General features: G+C 46.3%; 1 protein-coding gene across 1 annotated transcript in view; it reads left to right on the forward strand.

The window, feature by feature from the left end:
* ANKRD52 (ankyrin repeat domain 52) overlaps positions 1–22,717 on the forward strand; it is a 46,477-nt gene extending 23,760 nt beyond the window's left edge. Inside the window, exons 19-30 of the mRNA XM_054004607.1 lie at positions 898–970; positions 1,868–1,955; positions 2,756–2,873; positions 4,733–4,952; positions 5,890–5,977; positions 6,890–6,973; positions 10,474–10,619; positions 11,887–11,969; positions 13,228–13,310; positions 14,212–14,303; positions 14,960–15,259; positions 21,881–22,717. Of these exons, the coding sequence (XP_053860582.1) occupies positions 898–970; positions 1,868–1,955; positions 2,756–2,873; positions 4,733–4,952; positions 5,890–5,977; positions 6,890–6,973; positions 10,474–10,619; positions 11,887–11,969; positions 13,228–13,310; positions 14,212–14,303; positions 14,960–15,243 (1,359 nt within the window). The 3' untranslated portion in view covers positions 15,244–15,259; positions 21,881–22,717. The remainder of the gene's footprint in view (positions 1–897; positions 971–1,867; positions 1,956–2,755; positions 2,874–4,732; positions 4,953–5,889; positions 5,978–6,889; positions 6,974–10,473; positions 10,620–11,886; positions 11,970–13,227; positions 13,311–14,211; positions 14,304–14,959; positions 15,260–21,880) is intronic.
* Positions 22,718–24,010: the final 1,293 nt, after the last annotated feature.

Below are 24,010 nucleotides of genomic sequence, written 5' to 3' on the forward strand. Positions count from 1 at the left end.
GGGTTAATTGGGGGTGCTACCCCCAGGAGCAGCGTGGTTTCTGAGGGAGAGGGGAGGAAAAAAGGGGAAAAGGGGAGAGGCAGAGAGGGGCCAAGAGGCAGCACTGACACGAGAGGTAACAATCTCAAGCTGAGTCAAAGGAAATTGAGGTTGGATATCAGGAAAAAGTTTTTACAGAAAGAGTGATCAAGTTCTGGAATGTTCTGCCTGGGGAGGTGGTGGAGTCACCATCCCTGGATGTGTTTAAAACAAGCCTGGGTGTGGCACTGGGTGCCTTTAAAAATCAAGGCAACAGACAGCAGCAGGCAGGCAAGGAGATTAGGAAAGGAAAGAAAAAGAACTAAAAAAAGGAAACTTTTTTTTCTGACTCCACTATATATAGCATAGCAAAAGTGGCAGTGGATTGGAGGGGGAAATTGCCAGCTCTCCAACCACACTGGTCAAACCAGCAGTCCATCAGTTCTCTCCACCCACAAAGAATGCAAAACAATCACTGTTTATATGAACAGCGAGTGAGAACTGCAGTAGAAATTTGTAAACACCAGAAAGCATTAAAAGCTTCTAAAAGAACTTCAAACCTCTCAAAAAAACCCAAAGCAATAGGGGAGGATCCCAGGCTTGGAATAAATTGTACAATTTAGAGGGGTGAGGATCACAGGCTTGGAATAAATTGTACAATTTTGAGGTTTGAGGATCCCAGGCTTGGAATAAACTGTACAATTTCAAGGTTTGAGGATCCCAGGCTTGGAAAAAACTACAATTTCGAGGTTTGAGGATCACAGGCTTGGAATAAATTGTACAATTTTGAGGGGTGAGGATCACAAGCTTGGAATAAACTGTACAATTTCAAGGTGTGAGACAGAGCACACCATTTAATTAAAATGTTACACCACACAGGTGCTCACCAGCCACGGCGCCTCCGCCCTGGTCACGGAGAGGAAGAGGAATTGGACGCCTCTCCACGCTGCAGGTGGCACACGGGGATGGGGACAGGGAACCCAAAACCCCCGAGGGATGAGTCTCTTCCAGGGGGGTTGGGGGTTTCTGGCTTGTCATGCTTTTTTTCTTGTCCCTCTTCCTCATCCCCCTTTTGCTCATCTCTTTTTTCTTTGTCCCTCTCTGCCTCATCCCTCTTTTCTTCATCCCTGTTTTCCTCGTGCCTCTTTTCTCGTCCACATTTTTCTCATTTCTCTTTTCCTCATCCCTTTTTCCTCATCCTTCTTTACATTGTTTCTCTTTATCTCATCTCTTTTCCTTATCCCTTTTTTTCCTCCTCCCTCTTTTCCTCATCCAATTTTTCTCATCTCTTTTGCTTGTTTCTCTTTTCCTCCTCCCTCTTTACCTTGTTTCTCTTTATCTCATCTCTTTTCCTCCTCCCTCTTTTCCTTCTCCCTCTTTTCCTCCTCCCATTTTCCTCATCCCATTTTTCCTCATCTCTCTTTACCTTGTTTCTCTTTTATCTCATCTCTTTTCCTCCTCCCATTTTTCCTCCTCCCTCTTTTCCTCATCCAATTTTTCTCATCTCTTTTCCTTGTTTCTCTTTTCCTCCTCCCTCTTTACCTTGTTTCTCTTTTATCTCATCTCTTTTCCTCATCACTTTTTTCCTCCTTCCTCTTTTCCTCATCACTTTTCCTCCTCCCATTTTCCTCATCCCTCTTTTCCTCATCTCTCTTTACCTTGTTTCTCTTTATCTCATCTCTTTTCCTCATCACTTTTTTCCTCCTTCCTCTTTTCCTCATCTCTTTTCCTCCTCCCTCTTTTCCTCCTCCCATTTTTCCTCCTCCCATTTTTCCTCCTCCCGTTTTTCCTCCTCCCTCTTTTCCTCCTCCCATTTTTCCTGCTCCCCTTTCCCCGTTCCTGTGCCCAGCTGCCAACGGGAACACGGATTCCCTGCACCTCCTGATCGACAGTGGGGAGTGCGCGGACATCACCGACGTCATGGACATCCACGGCCAGTGAGTGTCCCTGGGGGCCACCAAAGCCACCTGGGCGAGGGAGGGGAATCTGCTGGAAGGTCCCAGCTTGAGATCAGGACCAGGAAAGGTCCCTCACCAAACTCCAGCACAGGCAGAACGGGCTGGAATTTGGGATGTTCGTTGAGTTAATTTGGTTTATCGGTGCTAAAATCACGGCGGGATAACGAGAGGGAAAACACTTCCAAAGTTGCTTCTCCTGACTCTTCCCAGCTCTTCTGCTCCTTCCCGAGGGTGAAGGGACATGGGAGCAGGGTGCTGTGCTCAGTTCATCCCACGTCCTCTGCACAAGAACCTTCCACTTTTTCCTGCTTAAATATCTTATCCCAGAGGTGTCACCACCATCCTAAATGTCCCTCAGCACCATTCCCAATTGTCCCTCAGCACCATCCCTGACTGTCCCTCACTACCATTCCCAATTGTCCCTCTCCACCATTCCTGTGTCCTTCAGCACCATTCCTGTGTCTCTCACCACCATCCCTGATTATCCCTCATCCCCATTCCTGATTGTCCCTCATCCCCCTTCCTGTGTCCCTCATCCCCATTCCTGACTGTCCCTCACCATTCCTGACTGTCCCTCACCCCCATTCCTGTGTCCCTCATTCCCAACTGTCCCAGAAGCAGATCTGGAATTCCAACCATCTTGGAATTACCTCTGCTGTACCCATGGGAACCTTCCAGACCCTTCCCCAAACCCACCCCTGCCCTGCCAGCCCCTGCAGGCTCTCCGTGGGTTCCGTGAGCTCTCCGTGCCCGTCCCAGCTGCCCTTGTCCCTCCCCAGGACCCCGCTGATGCTGGCCATCATGAACGGCCACGTGGACTGTGTCCATCTCCTGCTGGACAAGGGATCCACGGCCGACGCCGCCGACAAGAGGGGCCGGACCGCCCTGCACCGAGGGGTGAGTGGGGGGTGACCCTGCACCGAGGGGTGAGTGGGGGGTGACCCCTGCACCGAGGGGTGAGTGGGGGGTGACCCCTGCACCGAGGGGTGAGTGGGGGGTCCTGGACACCCGTGGGCTGGGTCCCCTTTTGACCTGAGATGGTCACCCCTGCACCGAGGGGTGAGTGGGGGTCACTCCAGCACTGAGGGGTGAGTGGGGGGTCCTGGACACCCGCTGGGCTGGGCTGGGTGTATATATATATATATATATATGTATATGTACCTAAGTCCTAAGGCAGGCAGCTCAGCCAGCACAGAACCTAGATAATATACAAAAATATTAAAAATAACAAGTATATGAATAAAACCCTGAATGCTGAGGCAGGCAGCGCAGAACCTAGATAATATACAAAAATACATTAAAAAAATGTGTGTATATATATATATATATATAACAACCTGAATGCTGAGGCAGGCAGCACAGAACCTAGATAATATACAAAAATATATTTAAGAAATGTATATATATATATATATAAAAACCTGAATGCTGAGGCAGCCAGCACAGAACCCAGATAATATACAAAAATATATTAAAAAAATGTATATATAAATGAACCCCTGGGTGCTGAGGCGGGCAGCACAGAACCCGGATAATACACAAAAATACTAAAAATAAAAAGTATCTATATAAACCCCTGGATGCTGAGGCGGGCAGCGCAGAACCCAGATAATACACAAAAATATTAAAAATTATAAGTATCTAAATAAACCCCTGGATGCTGAGGCGGGCAGCACAGAACCCAGATAATATACAAAAATATATTTAAAAATTGTATATATAAATGAACCCCTGGATGCTGAGGCGGGCAGCACAGAACCCAGATAACACACAAAAATACTAAAAATAACAAGTACATAATAAACCCCTGGGTGCTGAGGCGGGCAGCACAGAACCTCAGATAGATAATATACAAAAATATTAAAAATTAAAAGTATCTAAATAAACCCCTGGATGGTGAGGCAGGCAGCACAGAACCTGGATAATACACAAAAATATATTTTAAAAATGTATATATAAATGAACCCCTGGGTGCTGAGGCGGGCAGCACAGAACCCGGATAACACACAAAGAGTATCTCTGTATAAAGCCCTGGATGCTGGGGCGGGCAGCACAGAACCTAGATAATATACAAAAATATTTTTTAAAAAAGTACATAATAAACCCCTGGGTGCTGAGGCGGGCAGAACAGAACCCAGATAATACACAAAATATTAAAAATAAAAAGTATCTAAATAAACCCCTGGGTGCTGAGGCAGGCAGCCCAGAACCCAGATAACACACAAAAATACTAAAAATAAAAAGTATCTATATAAACCCCTGGATGCTGAGGCGGGCAGCCCAGAACCCAGATAATACACAAAAATATATTTTAAAAATGTATATATAAATGAACCCCTGGGTGCTGAGGCGGGCAGCCCAGAACCCAGATAATACACAAAAATAATAAAAATAAAAAGTATCTATATAAACCCCTGGGTGCTGAGGCAGGCAGCGCAGAACCCGGATAACACACAAAGAGTATCTCTATATAAACCCCTGGATGCTGGGGCGGGCAGCACAGAACCCAGATAATATACAAAAATATATTTAAAAAATGTATATATAAATGAACCCCTGGGTGCTGAGGCGGGCAGCACAGAACCCTGATAATACACAAAAATATATTTTAAAAATGTATATATAAATGAACCCCTGGGTGCTGAGGCGGGCGGGCCGCGCCCGGCTAACCGAGGCGCGAGCGGCAGGAGCAGAGCGAGCGGCAGGAGCAGAGCGAGCGGCAGGAGCAGAGCAGAGCGCTGTGGCTGTGCCCGCAGGCCGTGACGGGCTGTGAGGATTGCCTGGCTGCCCTGCTGGACCACGATGCCTTCGTCCTGTGCCGGGACTTCAAGGGCCGGACCCCGATCCACTTCGCCTCGGCCTGCGGGCACCTGGAGGTGCTGCGGACGCTGCTGCGCGCCGCGCTCTCCACCGACCCGCTGGACGCCGTGGTGGACTACAGCGGCTACTCGCCCATGCACTGGGCTTCCTACAGCGGTGAGTGCACGGGAGGAGCCCCTGTGCACAGCTTCTCCTTGTTCTAGTGGGGATGGTTGTGCGGGTATCTGACCACGTCTGCCTCCGGGTCACAAGGGTGAAGGATCTCCTTCGTTCAAAGTGTCCTGGGTTATCCGGGATGTAGTAAGCTCTCTTTAGATAGTGTGTTAATATAATAATGTGGATTATTATGATATGATATGATATGATATGATATGATATGATATGTTGTGATATGATTTATATTATATTATATTATATTATATTATATTATATTATATTATATTATATTATATTATATTATATTATATTATATTATATTATATTATATTATATTATATCATATCATATCATATCATATTATATTATATTATATCATATCATATCATATCATATCATATCATATCATATCATACCATACCATACCATACCATATCAATTTTGATGATGTCTGCCTCTGGATCAGAAGGGTGAAGGATCTCCTTCATTAAAAGTATCCTGGGTTATCCAGGATGTAGTAAGCTCTTCTCTTTAGGTAGTGTGTTAATATAATAATGTGGATTATTATATTATTATTTGATGTCTGCCTCCGGATCAGAAGGGTGAAGGATGTGCTTCATTCAAAGTATACTGGGTTATCCGGGATGTAGTAAGCTCTCTTTTAATAGTGTGTTAATATAATAATGTGAATTATTATTATATTATATTATATTATATTATATTATATTATATTATATTATATTATATTATATTATATTGTAATTTGATGATGTCTGCCTCCAGATCAGAAGGGTGAAGGATCTCCTTCCTTAAAAGTGGCCCTCAGGCCTGGGGGTCACTCCCAGCTTGGACTCGACGCTCTGGGAGGGATTTTCCAGCCTCTGGGATTTTGGGATTTAGGGAAAAACTGCTCCAACTGCTGTTGCTCTCTCCTCAGGGCACGAAGATTGTCTTGAATTGTTACTTGAACACAACCCGTTTGCGTACCTAGAAGGAAACCCCTTTACTCCATTGCACTGTGCAGTGTAAGTGACACCCCAAAATAATCCCGGGGCTTGGAGTCCCTGGGATGGGCTGAAAGGGGAATTTTACCCGAAAATAACTCAAAAAATTCCAGGCCTTGGAGCCCCTGAAAGGGCTGTTCTACCCCAAAAATAACTCCAGGCCTTGGAGCCTCTGGGATGGGCTGAAATAGGAATTTTACCCCAAAAATAACTCAAATAATTCCAGGCCTTGGAACCTCTGGGATGGGCTGAAAGGGGAATTTTACCCAAAAATAATTCCAATAATTCAAAGCCTTGGAGCCCCTGAAAGGGCTGTTCTACCCCAAAAATAACTCCAGGCCTTGGAGCCTCTGGGATGGGCTGAAATAGGAATTTTACCCCAAAAATAACTCAAATAATTCCAGGCCTTGGAACCTCTGGGATGGGCTGAAAGGGGAATTTTACCCAAAAATAATTCCAATAATTCAAAGCCTTGGAGCCCCTGAAAGGGCTGTTCTACCCCAAAAATAACTCCAGGTGTTGGAACCTCTGGGATGGGCTGAAAGGGGAGTTTTACCCCAAAACTAATTCCAGTAATTCCAGGCCTTGGAACCTCTGGGATGGGCTGAGAGTTTTACCCCAAAAACAATTCCAGGCTTTGGAGCCCCTGTAAGGGGAATTTTACCCCAAAAAATAACTCCAACAATTCCACATCTAATTCCCCTGGGATGGGCTGAACGGGGAGATTTACCCCAAAAATTATTTCAGGCCTTGGGCTCAGTGGGATGTGCAAAAGGGGATATTTTACCCAATGGATAATTCCAGGCTTTGGAGTCCCCCAAAAGGGGAGTTTCACCCTAAATATCTGCAGGCCCTGGATGTTTTGGGATGTTGTGCTCTCATCCCAGAGCTGCCCAGGCCTTTCCTGACTTCCCTTTGCTCCCTTTCCCACAGAATTAACAACCAGGACGGCACTGCTGAAATGCTGGTGGAAGCATTAGGTGCCAAGATTGTTAATAGCAGAGATGCCAAAGGAAGGTGAGCGTGGCCTTGTCCCCTCCTTGTCACCCCTGACACCTTGAGATGCTCCTGGAGCAGAGGCAGACAGAGCTACAGCATTAAATTGTGGATTTATTAATAATAATTAAAATGGAAACACCTCAGGCAGTGCAAGAGCCCAGCCAGGGCTACACCCAAGATGGGCTCAGTCATTTTAATACAATTATAAATTTATTTATTTATAAATAATATTTATTTATTATTTATTGATACCTTTCAGGCTCTGAGGCTGTAGGTGATGCCTTAAGAAGCTCCTGGAGCAGAGGCAGAGTTAAAGGATTAAATTGTGGATTTATTAAAAGGATGCACTTGGGCAGTACAAGAGCCCACACCCAGTCATGAGTTTTTAATACAATTATAAACTTTTATTTATAATTATCAGTCCCTGAGGCTTTAGGTGATGCCTTGAGAGGCTCCTGGAGCAGAGGCAGACAGAGCTACAGCATTAAATTGTGGATTTATTAATAATAATTAAAATGGAAACACCTCGGGCAGTGCAAGAGCCCAGCCAGGGCCACACCCAAGATGGGCTCAGAGTCACGAGTTCTTCATTCAATTATAAATTTATTTACAAATAATATTTATTTATTATTTATTGATAATTTTCAGTCCTTGAGGCTGTAGGTGATGCCTTAAGAAGCTCCTGGAGCAGAGGCAGAGTTAAAGGATTAAATTGTGGATTTATTAAAAGGATGCACTTGGGCAGTACAAGAGCCCAGACCCAGTCATGAGTTTTTAATACAATTATAAATTTATTTATTTATAAATAATATTTATTTTTTATTTATTGATACTTTTCATGCCCTGAGGCTGTAGGTGATGCCTTGAGAGGTTCCTAGAATGTAACTAGAGAGACTTAAAGGATTAAAGTAGGGATTTATTAATAAAAAAGCCTCAATGGATGCACCTTGGGCAATACAAGAGCCCAGGCCCAGTCATGAGTTTTTAATACAATTATAAACTTTTATTTATCATTTTCAGCCCTGAGGCTTTAGGTGATGCCTTGAGAGGTTCCTAGAACAGAACTAGACAGAATTAAAGGATTAAATTGTGGATTTATTAAAAGGATGCACTTGGGCAATACAAGAGCCCAGCCAGGGCCACACCCAAGATGGGCTCAGTCATGAGTTCTTAATTCTGTTATAAATTTATTTATAAATAATATTTATTTATTATTTATTGATACTTTTCAGGCCTTGATATTGTAGGTGATGCCTTGGGAGATTCCTAGAACAGAACCAGACAGAATTAAAGGATTAAAGTAGGGATTTATTAATAAAAAAGCCTCAATGGATGCACCTTGGGCAATACAAGAGCCCAGGCCCAGTCATGAGTTTTGAATACAATTATAATTTAATTTATTTATAAATAATATTTATTTTTTATTTATTGATACTTTTCAGTCCCTGAGGCTGTAGGTGATGCCTTGCAAGGCTACTTGGAATAGAGCTAGACAGAGTTAAAGGATTAAAGTAGGAATAAAATGAAATCATATCAATAAAATGAATTGAAAAATAGGAATAGTATGAAAATATGAACATGAAATGTATTAAATAAAAATAAAATAATTTTTTAAATGAAATAAGGATATGAAATATGGATATGAAATTGAAAAATAGGAATGTTCTGAAAATATAAGAGCTAGAACTTTAAGCATCACCATGCCCACTGAGAAAATATGACTTTTATGAAATAAAAATTTTTTACAAAGAGAATGGAATAAAATAAATTTAAATTACCATTAAATGAAATAAAATGAAAATAAAATCAAATAGAAATATGAAAAAATGTGTATTTAAAAAAAGATATAAAAATAAGAGTATTTTTAAAAATGAAACAAAAATATGAGTATTTTAAAAAATGAAACAAAAATACGAATATTAGGAAATAGAAAAGCTAAATATTTCCATCCCCACTAAGAGAAATCAAATAAATAAAAATATGAGTATTTTAAAAAATGAAATAAAAATCTGAGTATTTTAAAAAATGAAAGAAAAATACCAATATTAGGAGATAGAAAAGCTGTATATTTCCATCCCCACCAAGAGAAATCAAATAAATAAAAATATTAATATTTTTAAAAAATGAAACAAAAATACCAGTATTAGGAAATAGAAAAGCTGTATATTTCCATCCCCACCAAGAGAAATCAAAGAAATAGAAATACTAATATTTTTAAAAAATGAAGCAAAAATATGAGTATTTTAAAAAATGAAACAAAAATCTGAGTATTTTAAAAAATGAAACAAAAATATGAATATTAAGAAATAGAAAAGCTGTATATTTCCATCCCCACCGAGAGAAACCAAAGAAATAGAAATACTAATATTTTTAAAAAATGAAACAAAAATATGAGTATTTTAAAAAATGAAACAAAAATCTGAGTATTTTAAAAAAATGAAACAAAAATACCAATATTAGGAGATAGAAAAGCTAAATATTTCCATCCCACCAAGAGAAACCAAATAAATAAAAATCTGAGTATTTTAAAAAATGAAACAAAAATATGAGTATTTTAAAAAATGAAACAAAAATCTGAGTATTTTAAAAAATGAAACAAAAATATGAATATTTTAAAAAAAATGAAACAAAAATATGAATATTAAGATATAGAAAAGCTGTATGTTTCCATCCCCACCGAGAGAAACCAAAGAAATAGAAATACTAATATTTTTAAAAAATGAAGCAAAAATATGAGTATTTTAAAAAATGAAACAAAAATACCAATATTAGGAGATAGAAAAGCTGTATATTTCCATCCCCACCAAGAGAAATCAAATAAGTAAAAATCTGAGTATTTTAAAAAATGAAACAAAAATCTGAGTATTTTAAAAAATGAAACAAAAATACCAATATTAGGAGATAGAAAAGCTGTATATTTCCATCCCCACTGAGAGAAACCAAAGAAATAGAAATACTAATATTTTTAAAAAATGAAACAAAAATATGAGTATTTTGAAAAATGAAACAAAAATATGAATATTAAGAAATAGAAAAGCTAAATCTTTAACTGCCACCATCCCCACCAAGATAAATAAAATAAATGAAATAAAAATCTGAGTATTTTAAAAAATGAAACAAAAATCTGAGTATTTTAAAAAATGAAACAAAAATACCAATATTAGGAAAAAGAAAAGCTGTATATTTCCATCCCACCAAGAGAAATCAAATAAATAAAAATATTAATATTTTTAAAAAATGAAACAAAAATACCAGTATTAGGAAATAGAAAAGCTGTATATTTCCATCCCCACCAAGAGAAATCAAAGAAATAGAAATACTAATATTTTTAAAAAATGAAACAAAAATATGAGTATTTTAAAAAATGAAACAAAAATCTGAGTATTTTAAAAAATGAAACAAAAATACCAATATTAGGAGATAGAAAAGCTGTATGTCTCCATCCCCACCGAGAGAAACCAAAGAAATCCAGTGCCGTAGATGAACTAAGAAGGGCGGTGTGTGTTGTGGCTCCCCAGGACCCCCCTTCACGCCGCTGCCTTCGCAGACAACGTCCGAGGTTTACAGCTGCTCCTGCGCCACCAGGCCCAGGTGGACACGGCCGACAAGCTGGGCAGGACCCCCCTGATGGTGGCGTCGGAGAACGGGCACACGGCAGCGCTGGGTGCGTGGGCAGGGCTGGGCTGCCAGGTGGAGGCAGCACGTGGGGTTCACACCGGCTGCTTGTGCTCCATTTTACAGCACTTCGTGTTCACACTCGGGTGTTTGTGCTCCATTTTACAGCACGTGGGGTTCACACCGGCTGCTTGTGCTCCATTTTACAGCACTTCGTGTTCACACTCGGGTGTTTGTGCTCCATTTTACAGCACGTGGGGTTCACACCGGCTGCTTGTGCTCCATTTTACAGCACTTCGTGTTCACACTCAGGTGGTTGTGCTCCATTTTACAATATTTCACACCGGGGTGTTTGTGCTCCATTTTACAATATTTCACACTCACACCCGGCTGGTTGTGCTCCATTTCACAATATTTCACACTCAGGTGTTTATTATCCATTTTACAGCAGTTCATGTTCACATCTGGGTGGTTGTACTCCATTTTACAGCACTTCGTGTTCACACTCGGGTGTTTGTGCTCCATTTTACAATATTTCACACTCAGGTGTTTATTATCCATTTTACAGCAGTTCATGTTCACACCCGGCTGCTTGTGCTCCATTTTACAATATTTCACACTCAGGTGTTTATTATCCATTTTACAGTAGTTCATGTTCACACTCAGGTGGTTGTGCTCCATTTTACAATATTTCACACCCGGGTGTTTGTGCTCCATTTTACAATATTTCATGTTCACACCCGGCTGGTTGTGCTCCATTTCACAATATTTCACACTCACACCCGGGTGTTTGTGCTCCATTTCACAATATTTCACACTCAGGTGTTTATTATCCATTTTACAGCAGTTCATGTTCACACTCGGGTGTTTGTGCTCCATTTCACAATATTTCACACTCACACCTGGGTGTTTGTGCTCCATTTTACAGCTGTTCATGTTCACACTCAGGTGTTTTTGCTCCATTTTACAATATTTCACACTCACACTCAGGTGTTTGTGCTCCATTTTACAGCAGTTCACACTCAGGTGTTTATTATTTATAATCACAATATTTCACATTCACATCAAATGTTTATTATTTATAATCACAATATTTCACATTCACACTCAGGTATTTATTACTTATCACAATAATCACTATTTTATTTATACATGAAATTGTGTGGGAACTCTGACTCTTAAATATGTAAACATTATCAGTAGGCTAAAGAAGTTTTCTGAGAACTTTCAAAAAGAACTATAAAAGAAAACTTAACACTTCTAAAAATCAAGGCAACACTCCTCCTCACCCGTTCTTCTCCTCCTCCTCCTTGCAGAGTTCCTGCTGTTCCAAGCAAAAGCAAATATTACTGTGCTGGATGTCAACAAGAACACAGCTCTTCACCTGGCCTGCAGCAAGGTGGGGACATGGCTGGCGTGGGTGGCACCTCTGTGACACCTTGGTGTCCCCCTGGGCGGTTTTGGGTGGCTCAGGTGGCACAGAGCCCTCTGTGCTTTTCCTGGGGAGCTCCTCGCTGAATCTCCAGGGTCATTTCCATGCCTGGAAGTTCCCCAGACTGGGTCATTGTCTCAACTTCCAGGGTCACTTCCAGGATTGGAGGTGCCTTGGTTGGGTTCTGAATCTCCAGAGTAATTTCCATGCCTGGAGGTGCCTTGGTTGGGTCATTCTCTGAATTTCCAGGGTCACTTCCATGATTGGAGGTTCCTTGGTTGGGTTCTGAATCTCCAGAGTAATTTCCATGATTGAAGGTGCCCTGGTTGGGTCACTCTGAACTTCCAGGGTCACTTCCACGATTGGAGATGCCCAGGCTGGGTCACTCTCTGAATTTCCAGTAATTTCCATGCCTGGAAGTTCCCTGGTTGGGTCACTCTGAGTCTCCAGAGTCACTTCCATGCCTGGAAGTTCCCCAGACTGGGTCATTCTCTGAACTTCCAGGGTCACTTCCATGATTGGAGGTTCCTTGGTTGGGTTCTGAATCTCCAGAGTAATTTCCATGCTTGGAGGTGCTTTGGTTGGGTCATTCTCTGAATTTCCAGGGTTATTTCCATGCCTGGAGGTGCCTTGGTTGGGTCACTCTGAACTTCCAGGGTCACTTCCATGCTTGGAGGTGCCCAGGCTGGGTCACTCTCTGAATTTCCAGTCATTTCCATGCCTGGAAGTTCCCTGGTTGGGTCACTCTGTCCAACCCACGGTGGAAACCAGAGGCTTGTGGTCACTTTGTCCATGGCAGAAGGGTGGGAACGAGGTGATTTTTATGGCTATTCCCAACCCAAACCATTCCATGGTGGCAACCAGAGGCTTGTGGTCATTTTGTCACTCCCAACCCATGGTGGCAACCAGAGGCTTGTGGTCACTTTGTCCATGGCAGAAGGGTGGGATCTTTATGGTGATTTTTATGGTCACTCCCAACCCCAACCATTCCATGGTGGCAACCAGAGGCTTGTGGTCACTTTGTCCAACCCATGGTGGTCACTTTGTCCAGCCCATGCTGGTCACTTTGTCCAACCCATGCTGGCAACCAGAGGCTTGTGGTCACTTAGTCCACGCCGAGGTGGAGGCCAGCAGGTGCCAGAGTGGCCCGTGGCACGAGGACAGGTTTTGGGGTTTGGGATCTCCTGCCCTCTGCCCCTGCCCTGAACGCCCCCGTTGTCCCCAGGGCCATGAAAAGTGTGCCTTGTTGATCCTGGGGGAAACCCAAGACCTTGGCCTTATCAATGCAAGTAACAGTGCTCTGCAGATGTGAGTGCTCGCACGGCCGGGCCGCGGGGAACGGGGGGAAAAACGGGGAATGGGGGAAAAACGGGAATGGGGGAAACTGGGAATGGGGGAAATGGGAATGGGGGAAATGGGGAATGGGGGAAAAACTGGGAATGGGGGAAACGGGGGATGGGGGAAACGGGGGATGGGGGAAAAACTGGGAATGGGGGAAACTGGGAATGGGGGAAACGGGGAATGGGGGAAATGGGGAACAGGGGAGAAACGGGGAATGGGGGGAATGGGGGAAATGGGGAACGGGGGGGAAAAACGGGGAACGGGGGAGAAACGGGGAATGGGGGGAACGGGGAAACGGGAAATGGGGAATGGAGGAAATGGGGAATGGGGGGAACGGGGAATGGGGGGAATGGGAATGGGGGGAATGGGGGGAACGGGAAATGGGGAATGGGGGAAACGGGGAATGGGGGAAACGGGGGATGGGGGAAACGGGGAATGGGGGAAACGGGGAATGGGGGAAAAACTGGGAATGGGGGGAAACTGGGAATGGGGGAAATGGGGAATGGGGAATGGGGGAAATGGGGAATGGGGGGAAACTGGGTACGGGGAAAAAATGGGAAATTGGGGAAACTGGGAATGGGGGGAAAATGGGGTATGGGGGAACTGGGAATGGGGGAAACTGGGAAATATGGGAATGGGGAAAACTGGGAAATGTATGAATGGGCGAGCCATGAGCCCACCCTTGAACCCACTCAAAGATTTCAGCACATGGTGTTCTGTGGGGTTTTGGGGTGGGATTTGGGAGGGAGTTTTGGGGTGGGATTTGGGATGAGGTTTTGGGGTGGGGTTTGGGATGAGGTTTTGGGGTGGGGTTTGGGGTGGGGTTTTGGGGTGGGGTTTGGGGTTGTGACGCAGTTTCCCCCTCCAGGCCGCTGCACATCGCGGCGCGGAACGGGCTGGCCTCGGTGGTGCAGGCCCTGCTCAGCCGCGGGGCCACCGTGCTGGCTGTGGATGAAGAAGGTGCATGCCACAGCACCACACCCCATCCCACGACCCCACAACCCCACAGACCATCCCACAGTCCCACACCTCATCCTGTGACTCCACAACCCCACAGACCATCCCACCATCCCACAGTCCCACACCTCATCCTGTGACTCCACAACCCCACACCACATCCCACAACCCCACAATCCCGCGATCTCACACCCCATCCCACAGCCCCAGAATCCCACACCCCATCTCGTGACCCCACGCCTCAATCCCATATCCACACAATCCTACACCCCCACAATCCCCTGATCCCACACCCCATCCCACAGCCCCAGAACCCCACAATCCCGTGATCTCACACCCCATCCCACACCTGCAGAATCCCACACCCCATCCCACAGCCCCAGAACCCTGCACCCCATCTCGTGACCCCACACGCCAATCCCTTATCCACACAATCCTACACCCCCACAATCCCCCGATCTCACACCCCATCCCACACCTGCACAATCCCACACCCCATCCCACAACCCCACAATCCCCCGATCCCACACCCCATCCCACACCTGCACAACACCACACCCCATCCCACAACCCCATAATCCCCTGATCCCACACCCTATCCCACATCCCCAGAACCCCACAACCCCCTCACCCCCCTGACCCCTCCGTGCCTCCCTCAGGTCACACCCCAGCCCTGGCCTGTGCCCCCAACAAGGACGTGGCCGACTGCCTGGCACTGATCCTCTCCACCATGAAGCCTTTCCCGCCCAAGGACGCGCTCGGCTCCTTCAGCCTCAGCCTCCTCACGAACTGCGGCATCGCGGCCAAGGCGGCGGCGGCCTGCGGGGCCCTCCCGGCCTGCGGGGCCCTCCCGGCCTGCGGGGCCCTCCCGAACGGCTCCTCCTGCCCCTACTCCAAGGAGCGCCACAGCGCCATCGGCCTGGACGGCTGCTACTCGGAGTGACCTCCCCCGGCCACGGGTGACCCGATATCTTATTCTATTTATTTAGAAATTCTATAAATATAGGGCACTTTAAAGGAGAACAAGACCGGGCGGGCCCAGCGTGGGGTGGGTGGGGGTGAGGCCAAGAGTTCGGGGTTTTGAGCGTTCCCGGCGGTGCCAGCCCCGTTCCCTGTGCCCTCCCCGGCTGGCAGGAGCTGGAAGGAGCAGGATTTGGGCTGGCACGTTCCTGGGATGGAAGGGGCAGGATTTGGGCTGGGATTTGGGCTGGCACGTCCCCCGTGCCCTCCCAACCTTCCCTTGGCTGGGCAGGAGGTGGAAAGGGAGGATTTGGGCTGGCACATTCCCTGTGCCCTCCCAACCCTCCCTGGTGGGCAGGATTTGGGCTGGGATTTGGGCTGGCACGTTCCCAGGATGGAAGGAGCAGGATTTGGGCTGGCATATCCCCTGTGCCCTCCCAACCTTCCCTTGTGCTCTCCCAACCTTCCCTTGGGCAGGAGGTGGAAGGAGCAGGATTTGGGCTGGGATTTGGGCTGGCACATTCCCTGTGCCCTCCTAATCCACCCTGGCTGGCAGGAGCTGGAAGGGGAAAGATTTGGGCTGGCACATTCCCAGGATGGAAGGAGCAGGATTTGGGCTGGGATTTGGGCTGGCACATCCCCTGTGCCCTCCCAACCTTCCCTTGGCTGGGCAAGAGCTGGAAGGGGCAAGATTTAGGCTGGGATTTGGGCTGGCACATCCCCTGTGCCCTCCCAATCATCCCTTGGCTGGGCAGGAGCTGGAAGGGGCAAGATTTAGGCTGGGAATTTGGGCTGGCACATTCCCAGGATGGAAGGAGCAGGATTTGGGCTGGCACATCCCCTGTGCCCTCCCAACCCTCCCTGGCTGGCAGGAGGTGGAAGGGGCAGAATTCGGGTTGGCACGAGGCAGATGCTGCTGGATTTTCCCTTCGAGGTTGATTGGAGCATTTCCTCCCCTGTGTTCTTGTTTCCTTCCCAGGGTCTTTGTTTCTTTCCTGGCATCTTTGTTTCATTCCCGGTGTTTCATTCCCAGCGTTTTTGTTTCATCCCTGGTGGTTTTGTTTCACTCCTGGCACTTCCTTCTCAACATTTTGTTTCATTCCCAATGTTTTTGTTTCCTTCCCAGGGTTTTTGTTTCATTCTTGGTGTTTCATTCCTGGTGTTTCCTTCCCAGGATTTTTGTTTCCTTCCCAGAGTTTTTGTTTCCTTCCCAACATTTTTTGTTTCCTTCCCAGGGTTTTTGTTTCATTCCTGGTGTTTCATTCCTGGCATTTCCTTCCCAGGATTTTTGTTTCCTTCCCAACATTTTTGTTTCATTCCCAACGTTTCACTCCTGGTGTTTCATTCCTGTCTCCTTCCCAGATGTTTTGTTTCCTTCCTGGTATTTTCATCTCATTCCCAACATTTCCCTCCTGGAAATCCCAGGAATTTCCCTTCCCATTTCCATCCCCTGTGCTCAGCTGGGATCAGGAAAAACCCGAACTCTTGGCCAGGGTGGGGATTTGGGGATTTGGGAATGTCCAGCCAGGGTGGGAATCGCTCCTCCCCTCTCCTCTCCTCTCCTCGTGCTTACCCCCAAAAAAAACACTTGAAAAACCCCAAATCTACTGTACCTGGCACACTAAAAACCCTTTGGCAGCTCATTTTAGGGAAAATAAAAACGGGTGCCCCTCTGGAGCCTCCTCCCCACACCAGGCACTTTAGGGATTCTGTTGGTTTTTGATTTTTTTTTTAGGGGTTTTTATTTTGGTTTCTTCCCCTCCTTTTGGCAATTTGTCAGATCCTAAAAATTGCTTTTTTTTTTTTTTTCCCTCCTGGTTTGCGTGGCCGTTTCCATGAGAGAGTCAGTGTTGGTTGCTTGCTTGGTTGCTTGCTTCTTTTTTTTTTTTTTTTTTTTTTTAAAAAAAAGAGAATTATTTATAAAGAAACGAGCATTTACCTTTAAAAAAAACAACAAAAACCATTTAAAAAAAATTATAATTCAACATTTTAGCCTTTACTAAGGAAACAAATGCACTTGCAAGTCCTTATTCACAAAGCCTGTGTTGATTTTTTTGGGATGCAGCATCCTGGCAGATTTTGTGGATGTGAGTGGGATGGTTGTTTTTTGGTTTGGGTTCTCATTTTTCATTTATTTTCACTTTTGGAAATCCTGTTTATGCTGCAGGTTCGAAGCATTCGAGAATGTTGCACTGTTGGGTTTTTTTTTTCCGTTATTTTTTTTTTCTTTTTTTCTTTTTTTTTCTTTTTTTTTGGGGGCGTTTTTCCTTCTGAATTACTGTAACAGCATCAAAAAGCAATTTTTCCCTCCTTCCCACGAGTCTGTTCAAAGCCAAAGACGGGGATGCACAGAGGAAGGGGCTGGAAGGGCAGTGGAATTCCAGGAATTTCGGGAATTTCAGGAATCTCCGAGCTCCTCACCCCCTGAGAAAAGGGCATTTCTGTAACCAAAATCCTATTTTTTTTGTTGGTTTTTATTTTCTTTTTCACTCATTTGGAGATGAAGGTGGCTCCCCTTCGGGAGCTCTTCCTGGGGGATCCCCTGGCACTGTTCCTTTCTTTTTTTTTTCTTTTTCTTTTTGAACCAAAGCCAAACTTTTTCGAACCAAATATGAAGTTTCAGTCTTGGCCTTTGGGTGAAAAGCACATTTTTCCTTCGGGGTTCCCCCACCCCAAGCACTCAACAAAAACCCACCCTGGGTGAGATCCAGGCACTTGAGAGGGGCAGGGATCTGAGGGATTTCCCCTTTTTTTTTTGTTTTTTTGAGGATAAAACCCCTCCCTGCTCCCCCCCCCATGCCCCTTGTTCTGCACCGGATACCTCAGCTCAGAACCAGAATGAACTCAAACAAAACTTGAATTAAAAAATTAAAAAAAGAAAAAAAACAAGAAAAAAAAACCTTTTTTTTTTTTTTTTTGAAAAATCCTTTTCATTCTTTTGAAAAATCCTTTTCTCTTTTTTTGAAAGCTCCTTTTCCTTTTTTTTCTGAACATCCTTTTCCTTTTTTTTTTTTTTTTGGAAAATTTTTTTCCCTTTTTTTTGAAAGATCCTTTCCCTTTTTTTGAAAGATCCTTTCCCTTCTTTGGGAAGATCCTTTCCCTTTTTTTGGAGGATCCTTTTCTCTTTTTTTGGAAGCTCCTTTTCCTTCTCTCAGAACATCCTTTTCCATTTTATTTGAAAGATCTTTTCCCTTTTTTTTGGGAGCTCCTTTCCCTTTTTTTTGGAAGCTCCTTTTCCTTTCTTTGGGAAAATCCTTTCCCTTTTTTTTTTTTTTTGAAAGCTCCTTTCCCTTTTTTTTGGAAACTCCTTCTCCTTTTTTTTTTTTTGGGAAGATCCTTTTCAGTATTCTGCGGAGGAGAACTGGAAAAAAAAAAAAACCACAAAAAAAAAACCAAAAAAAAAAACACAAACAGAGAGAACTTGTTTACATTTCGCTGCAGCTCTTTCCCTTTTCCCAGCAGGAATTCCCTTGATCCCTCCCTCTCCCAAACCCAAAGCCCTCCCAGGCTTTTGGGTGCTTTTGTAGGATTCCTTTTGGGTGCTTTTGTAGGATTCCCACATTTCCAGGATGGGAATTCTCCCGTTCCCATGGAATCCATCCCTGCCCTCCTTTGCTGTCCCCATCCCCTTTTATTTTTTTTTTCCCAGCACGTGGAAAACTCTGCTTTTCCCTCCACTTTGCTGGAGGGGGGGATTTTTTTTTTAATTATTATTTTTTTGGGGTATTATCCTGTTTTTTTTGGGTTTTTTTTTTTGCTCTGAGGAGGAAGCCCATCCCTTCCTGCTGGCCTTGTCCCCACCGTGTCACCTCCACTCCGAGACAATCAACGCCATCTCCAAAAGGGCTTCCACCCCCGTCCTTCCCCTTCCCCGCTTGAAAAATAATAATTATAATAATTAATAATGACGAGAATGGAGGGAAACGAGGCTCCAGCAGCGCACCCAGAGGGGAGAGGGGAGAGGGGAGGGGATGGGGGTGGCAGAAGGGGGGGGACGTGCGTGGCCTTTTTTTTTTGGGGTTGTCCCAGTCTTGTTCTCCTTTAACGCTGTATCGTTATCGTCGACAGCACAGCTTGACAATTTAAGTAATAATCAAAGTGTTTGGTAATAATTGCATTTATTTTGCTAAATGAGATTGATTGAAAAAAAAAAAAATTTTTTTTTTTTTTTTGGGGTTGGTCTTTTTTTTTTTTTTTTTTTTTTTTTTTTTTTTTTTTTTTTTTTTTTTGGTGATGGTTTTTCCCCCGGTGCGTTGTAAAAAGAGGGATGGAGGGAAACTTCCGCTGCCCCGCCTGCTCTCCCCAAATTTTCCATCCCTTTATGCCAAAGTTGGACCATTCAGCAAAATTTATTTCACCTTCATCCCATTAATTGGTTTGGAACGCTTGGATTCCTTTCCCAAACCCTCTGGAAAAAAAAAAAAAAACAAAAAAAAAACAACAAAAAAAAAAAAGGAAGTTTCTCTCCGACCCCTTGGTCCAAAGCACTTGCTTCAAGTAATAAGCACTTTTGTTAAAAAAGCATGAGTCTGGATTCCCTTTAGCATCCCACGGGATAGAGAGCAGCGAGAGGGAGGCGAGAGTGTCTTTGGCTTTATTTTTTCAGTTGGAATTTAAAAGAGAGGAAGAAGATGAAAAAAGAGGAAAAAAAAAAAAAAAAAGTTCATTTCTAAGGAATGAATGGACAAAGGGAAGTTGTGGTTTTGAGAGAGAGAGGAAGAAAAAAAATGAAAAAATATTTTAAAAAAAAGCTAAAAAAGAAGGAATTAAAAAAAAAAAAAAAAAAAAAAAAAAGAACCCAACAGCACAAAAAAAAAAAAAATTTACATTTCAAAGTCAAAGGTGTTTTTGCACTGCCATTGCCCGAGCGAGGGGCGCCGCCCCCTGAGCCATAGACCCTGCGACAAACACTGAATGTACCGGCGGCTCCGGGGACAGCCCGGGACAGCCCGGGACAGCCCGGGATAGGCTGGGATAGCCCGGGGACAGCCCGGGATAGCCTGGGATAGCCCAGGGATAGCCCAGGGACAGTCCAGGGATAGCCCGGGATAGCCCGGGATAGCCCAAGGACAGCCCGGGACAGCCCGGGACAGCCCGGGATAGGCTGGGATAGGCTGGGATAGCCCGGGATAGGCTGGGATAGCCCAGGGACAGTCCAGGATAGCCCGGGATAGCCCAGGGACAGCCCGGGATAGGCTGGGGACAGCCCGGGGACAGCCCGGGATAGGCTGGGGACAGCCCGGGGACAGCCCGGGGACAGCCCGGGATAGGCCGGGATAGCCTGGGGACAGCCTGGGACAGTCCAGGGATAGCCTGGGACAGCCTGGGACAGCCCGGGATAGCCCGGGATAGCCCAAGGACAGCCTGGGATAGCCCAGGGACAGCCTGGGATAGCCCAAGGACAGCCCGGGATAGCCCAGGGATAGCCCGGGATAGCCCGGGATAGCCCAAGGACAGCCCGGGATAGCCCAGGGACAGCCTGGGATAGCCCAAGGACAGCCCGGGATAGCCCAGGGATAGCCCGGGATAGCCCGGGATAGCCCAAGGACAGCCCGGGATAGCCCAGGGACAGCCTGGGATAGCCCAAGCACAGCCCGGGATAGCCCAGGATAGCCCCGGGGCCGCTGCTGCCGCCACTCCCCGGCCACGGGCACTTCAGGTTGTTAGGGAAGCGTGTCCCCGTGTCCCCGTGTCCCGATCCTGTCCCTCTGTCCCCTCCTGTCCCGTCCCTGTCCTGCTCCTGTCCTTGTCCCTCCCCTCTCCCATCCCTTCCCCACCCATTCCGCTTCCCCCACCCGTTTTTCCTCCTTCTCCCTCTCCCTTTCCCTCCCCTTCTCCCGTTTTCCCTCCCTTTTTCCCATTTTCCCTCCCCTTTCCCATCTCCCTCTCCCTCCCTTTTCCCTGCCCATCCCTCTCCAACCCATCCCACCCTTCCATTCCCTCTCCCTCTCCACTCCCATCCCTCTTCCCACCCCTCCCCTCCCTCTCCCCTCCCCTCTCCCACCCTTTCCCCTCCCTTTTTCCCCTCCCACTTTCCCCATTCCCGGTGGGAGCGAGGATCCCTCCCCAGTCCCCCAGGAGCAGCCCCAGCCCCACCCGGCCGCATCCCGGGGCTGGAATCCGGCAGATCAAAAAATAAAAATAAAATAATAATAATAATAATAATAAAACATAGCACTAAAAAGCCAAGCAAAAAAACCCACCAAAATCTCCAAAAACGTGGAACCACTTTTGGTTTTGGTCCCGTTTTTGGGGAGCTCCGTGCAGATCCCAATTCCCAGCACGGGGAGGAACAAGGAAAACCCCAAACCTACAAAAGCAGAGACTCCAGAAAGAACCTTTTTTTTTTTTTTTTTTTTTTTTTTAATTATTAATATTCCTTGATTTTATCCCGATGTTCCGCGGGGCCTGGGCAGCTCCCGGGGCTCCTTCCCGGGTGGGAATGTCGGGGTGGGATCCCACCTTTGCCTTCAGTGAGAAACCAAAGGATAAAAACCCAACCCCTTCCTGCTGGACACCGGCACGGACACGCGGATTCCTCGGTTCGGGCTTTTTCTTTTTTCCCTTTTTTCTTTCCCCCCCGCCTCCTTTTCCTCCTTTTCTTTCTTTTTTTCTCCAAGGACACAAGGAGCTGTTCAATCCTCTTCTCCTGGCTGGAATTTTTTGGGCTCGGCAGTGAAAGGAGATGTAATAATAATAAAAAAAAATATTAAAAAAAAACCCCAACAAAACGCATCTAAAAAAAAAAATTTAAAAAAAAAATATATAAAAAAAGCCGAGGCTCACCCAAAACATCGAGGGGAGCTCCGGAGCTGCCCTAAAATCCTTGAAATTGTGGGGTGAGGCTGGAGGGGGCCGGAGCCGGAGCCCCCCGGGGCAGTTGGGGATGGGGGGGACGCGTCTCTAAGGCATCTGTAGCAACTCTGTGTCTTTAATATCCTCCGTGTCAATGCTGCACCTCTGTATTTTATGCACATAAATGTTCCTTTGATGCCGACAGGACAAAAAAAAAAAACACACAAAAAAAAAAACAAAAAAAAAAAACCACACACACACAAAAAAATAAAATAAATATACAAAAACCTCATCATCACCTGTCAGGTACAGCCGACTCCTCCGTGTGCGGGTCCGTGTCTCGTCCGGGCCTCGTCCCCCTCTTCCCGTGCAGGGGGACAAAAAGAGGGGGGGGGGTGGTAAAAAAATAACAAAAAATAACAAAAAAATTAAAAAGAAAAAAAAAAAAAAAAAAAAAAAAAAGAGGAAAATAGCCTTACTCGACCCAGTCGTTATCGATATTGTTCTTCGTCAACTTGAAAATAAATAAAGGAAACTTCGCATGGAAAGCTTTGGCTGTGGTGGTTTTGGGGAGCCCGGGGGGTTCCTGCTGCTCTTCCCGAGTTCCTCTGGAGCTTTGGAGATCCTGGCCCTTCCTCCTGTCCCTTTTTTTCCTTTTCTGAGCCCGGTTCCTCACGGCTTGGCCAAAAGCTGTCGGGTTTCAGCGCTCTGTGTGGATTTTGGGGAATTTCAGGGGTTCTGCCCCGGGAATGACCCTCGGGGATGGGTCAGAGATGGACAAAGCGCGGTGGGAGGAGAGGCCGGAGGCACGAGGGGTCCTGCACCCCCCTGGGGGGGTCCCAGAACCTTGAGGGGTCCCAAATCTTCAGGGGTCTCAGAACTTTGAGGGGTCCTGGACCCCCCTGGAGGATCCCAGAATCCTAAAGGGTCCCAAAACCTTGAGGGGTCCCAAAACCTTGAGGGGTCCCAGAATCCTGAAGGGTCCCAGAACCTTGAGGGGTTCCAGAACCCCCTGGGGGGAGTCCCAAAACCTTGAGGGGTCCCAAAACCTTGAAAAGTCCCAGAACCTTGAGGGGTCCTAAAATCTTGAGGGGTCCCAGAACCTTGAGGGGTCCCAGAATCTTGAGGTGTTCTGGACCCCCCGAGGGGTCCCAGAACCTTGAGGGGTCCCAGACCCCCCTGGGGGGGTCTCAAAACCTTGAAAGGTCCCAGAACCTTGAGGGGTCCCAAAATCTTGAGGGGTCCCAGAACCTTGAGTGGTCCCGGAATCCTGAGGGGTCCCGGACCCTTGAGGGGTGCCCGAATCCCGGTTTTTTTTGGGGCTGTTTCGGACCTTTTCGGGGAGCGGGGTCTGGGCCGGTTCCTGCCGCAGCTCCGGAGCCTCCGGTGCGGGGCCACCCCCGGGACGGGTCCGGACCGCTCCGTGCGGGATCTGCCCGCGCCGAGAGAGGAGCCAGGGGCGGGCTGATGAGGAAATGAGGAAAATCCGCCTTAATTCGTGTCTTTCCCCACCTTTTTCCGGGCTGCGGAAACATCTCCCCAGCTCTCAGCATCGCCCGGGCTGGATCCTCCTTGCACGGGGTGTTTGGGGGGAAAAGCACCCCCGAACGACCCCCCCCCCGGCTGCGGCAGCGCCTCCTTCCCCCCAAAATTATCTTTTTTTTAATCCTCCGGGCTCCGTTCTGCTCTGAAATGTGAGATCTGCTGATCCCAGCCCATCCCGGCAGGGATTTTTCATCTCCCTCCCCTCCGGGGGAGTTTCTCCCTCCCAGCGCCGACTCAAAAGCTCCGTCCCGGGGGGTTCCCAGCCCCTCGCCCCCCGCAGCCTCGAGCAGGGCAGATTTTGAGGTGCAGTTTAAAAATAGAAATAAAACAAACTGAAATGCCGGCTCAAAACCGTGTCCCCCCGCCCTCCCCGATTTTGCTGGTTTCTCGCCCTTCCCGTGCGAGCAGAA

Source organism: Vidua macroura, unplaced genomic scaffold, assembly GCF_024509145.1.
Source record: "Vidua macroura isolate BioBank_ID:100142 unplaced genomic scaffold, ASM2450914v1 whyUn_scaffold_107, whole genome shotgun sequence".
In the NCBI taxonomy this organism is placed as follows: Eukaryota; Metazoa; Chordata; class Aves; order Passeriformes; family Viduidae; genus Vidua; species Vidua macroura.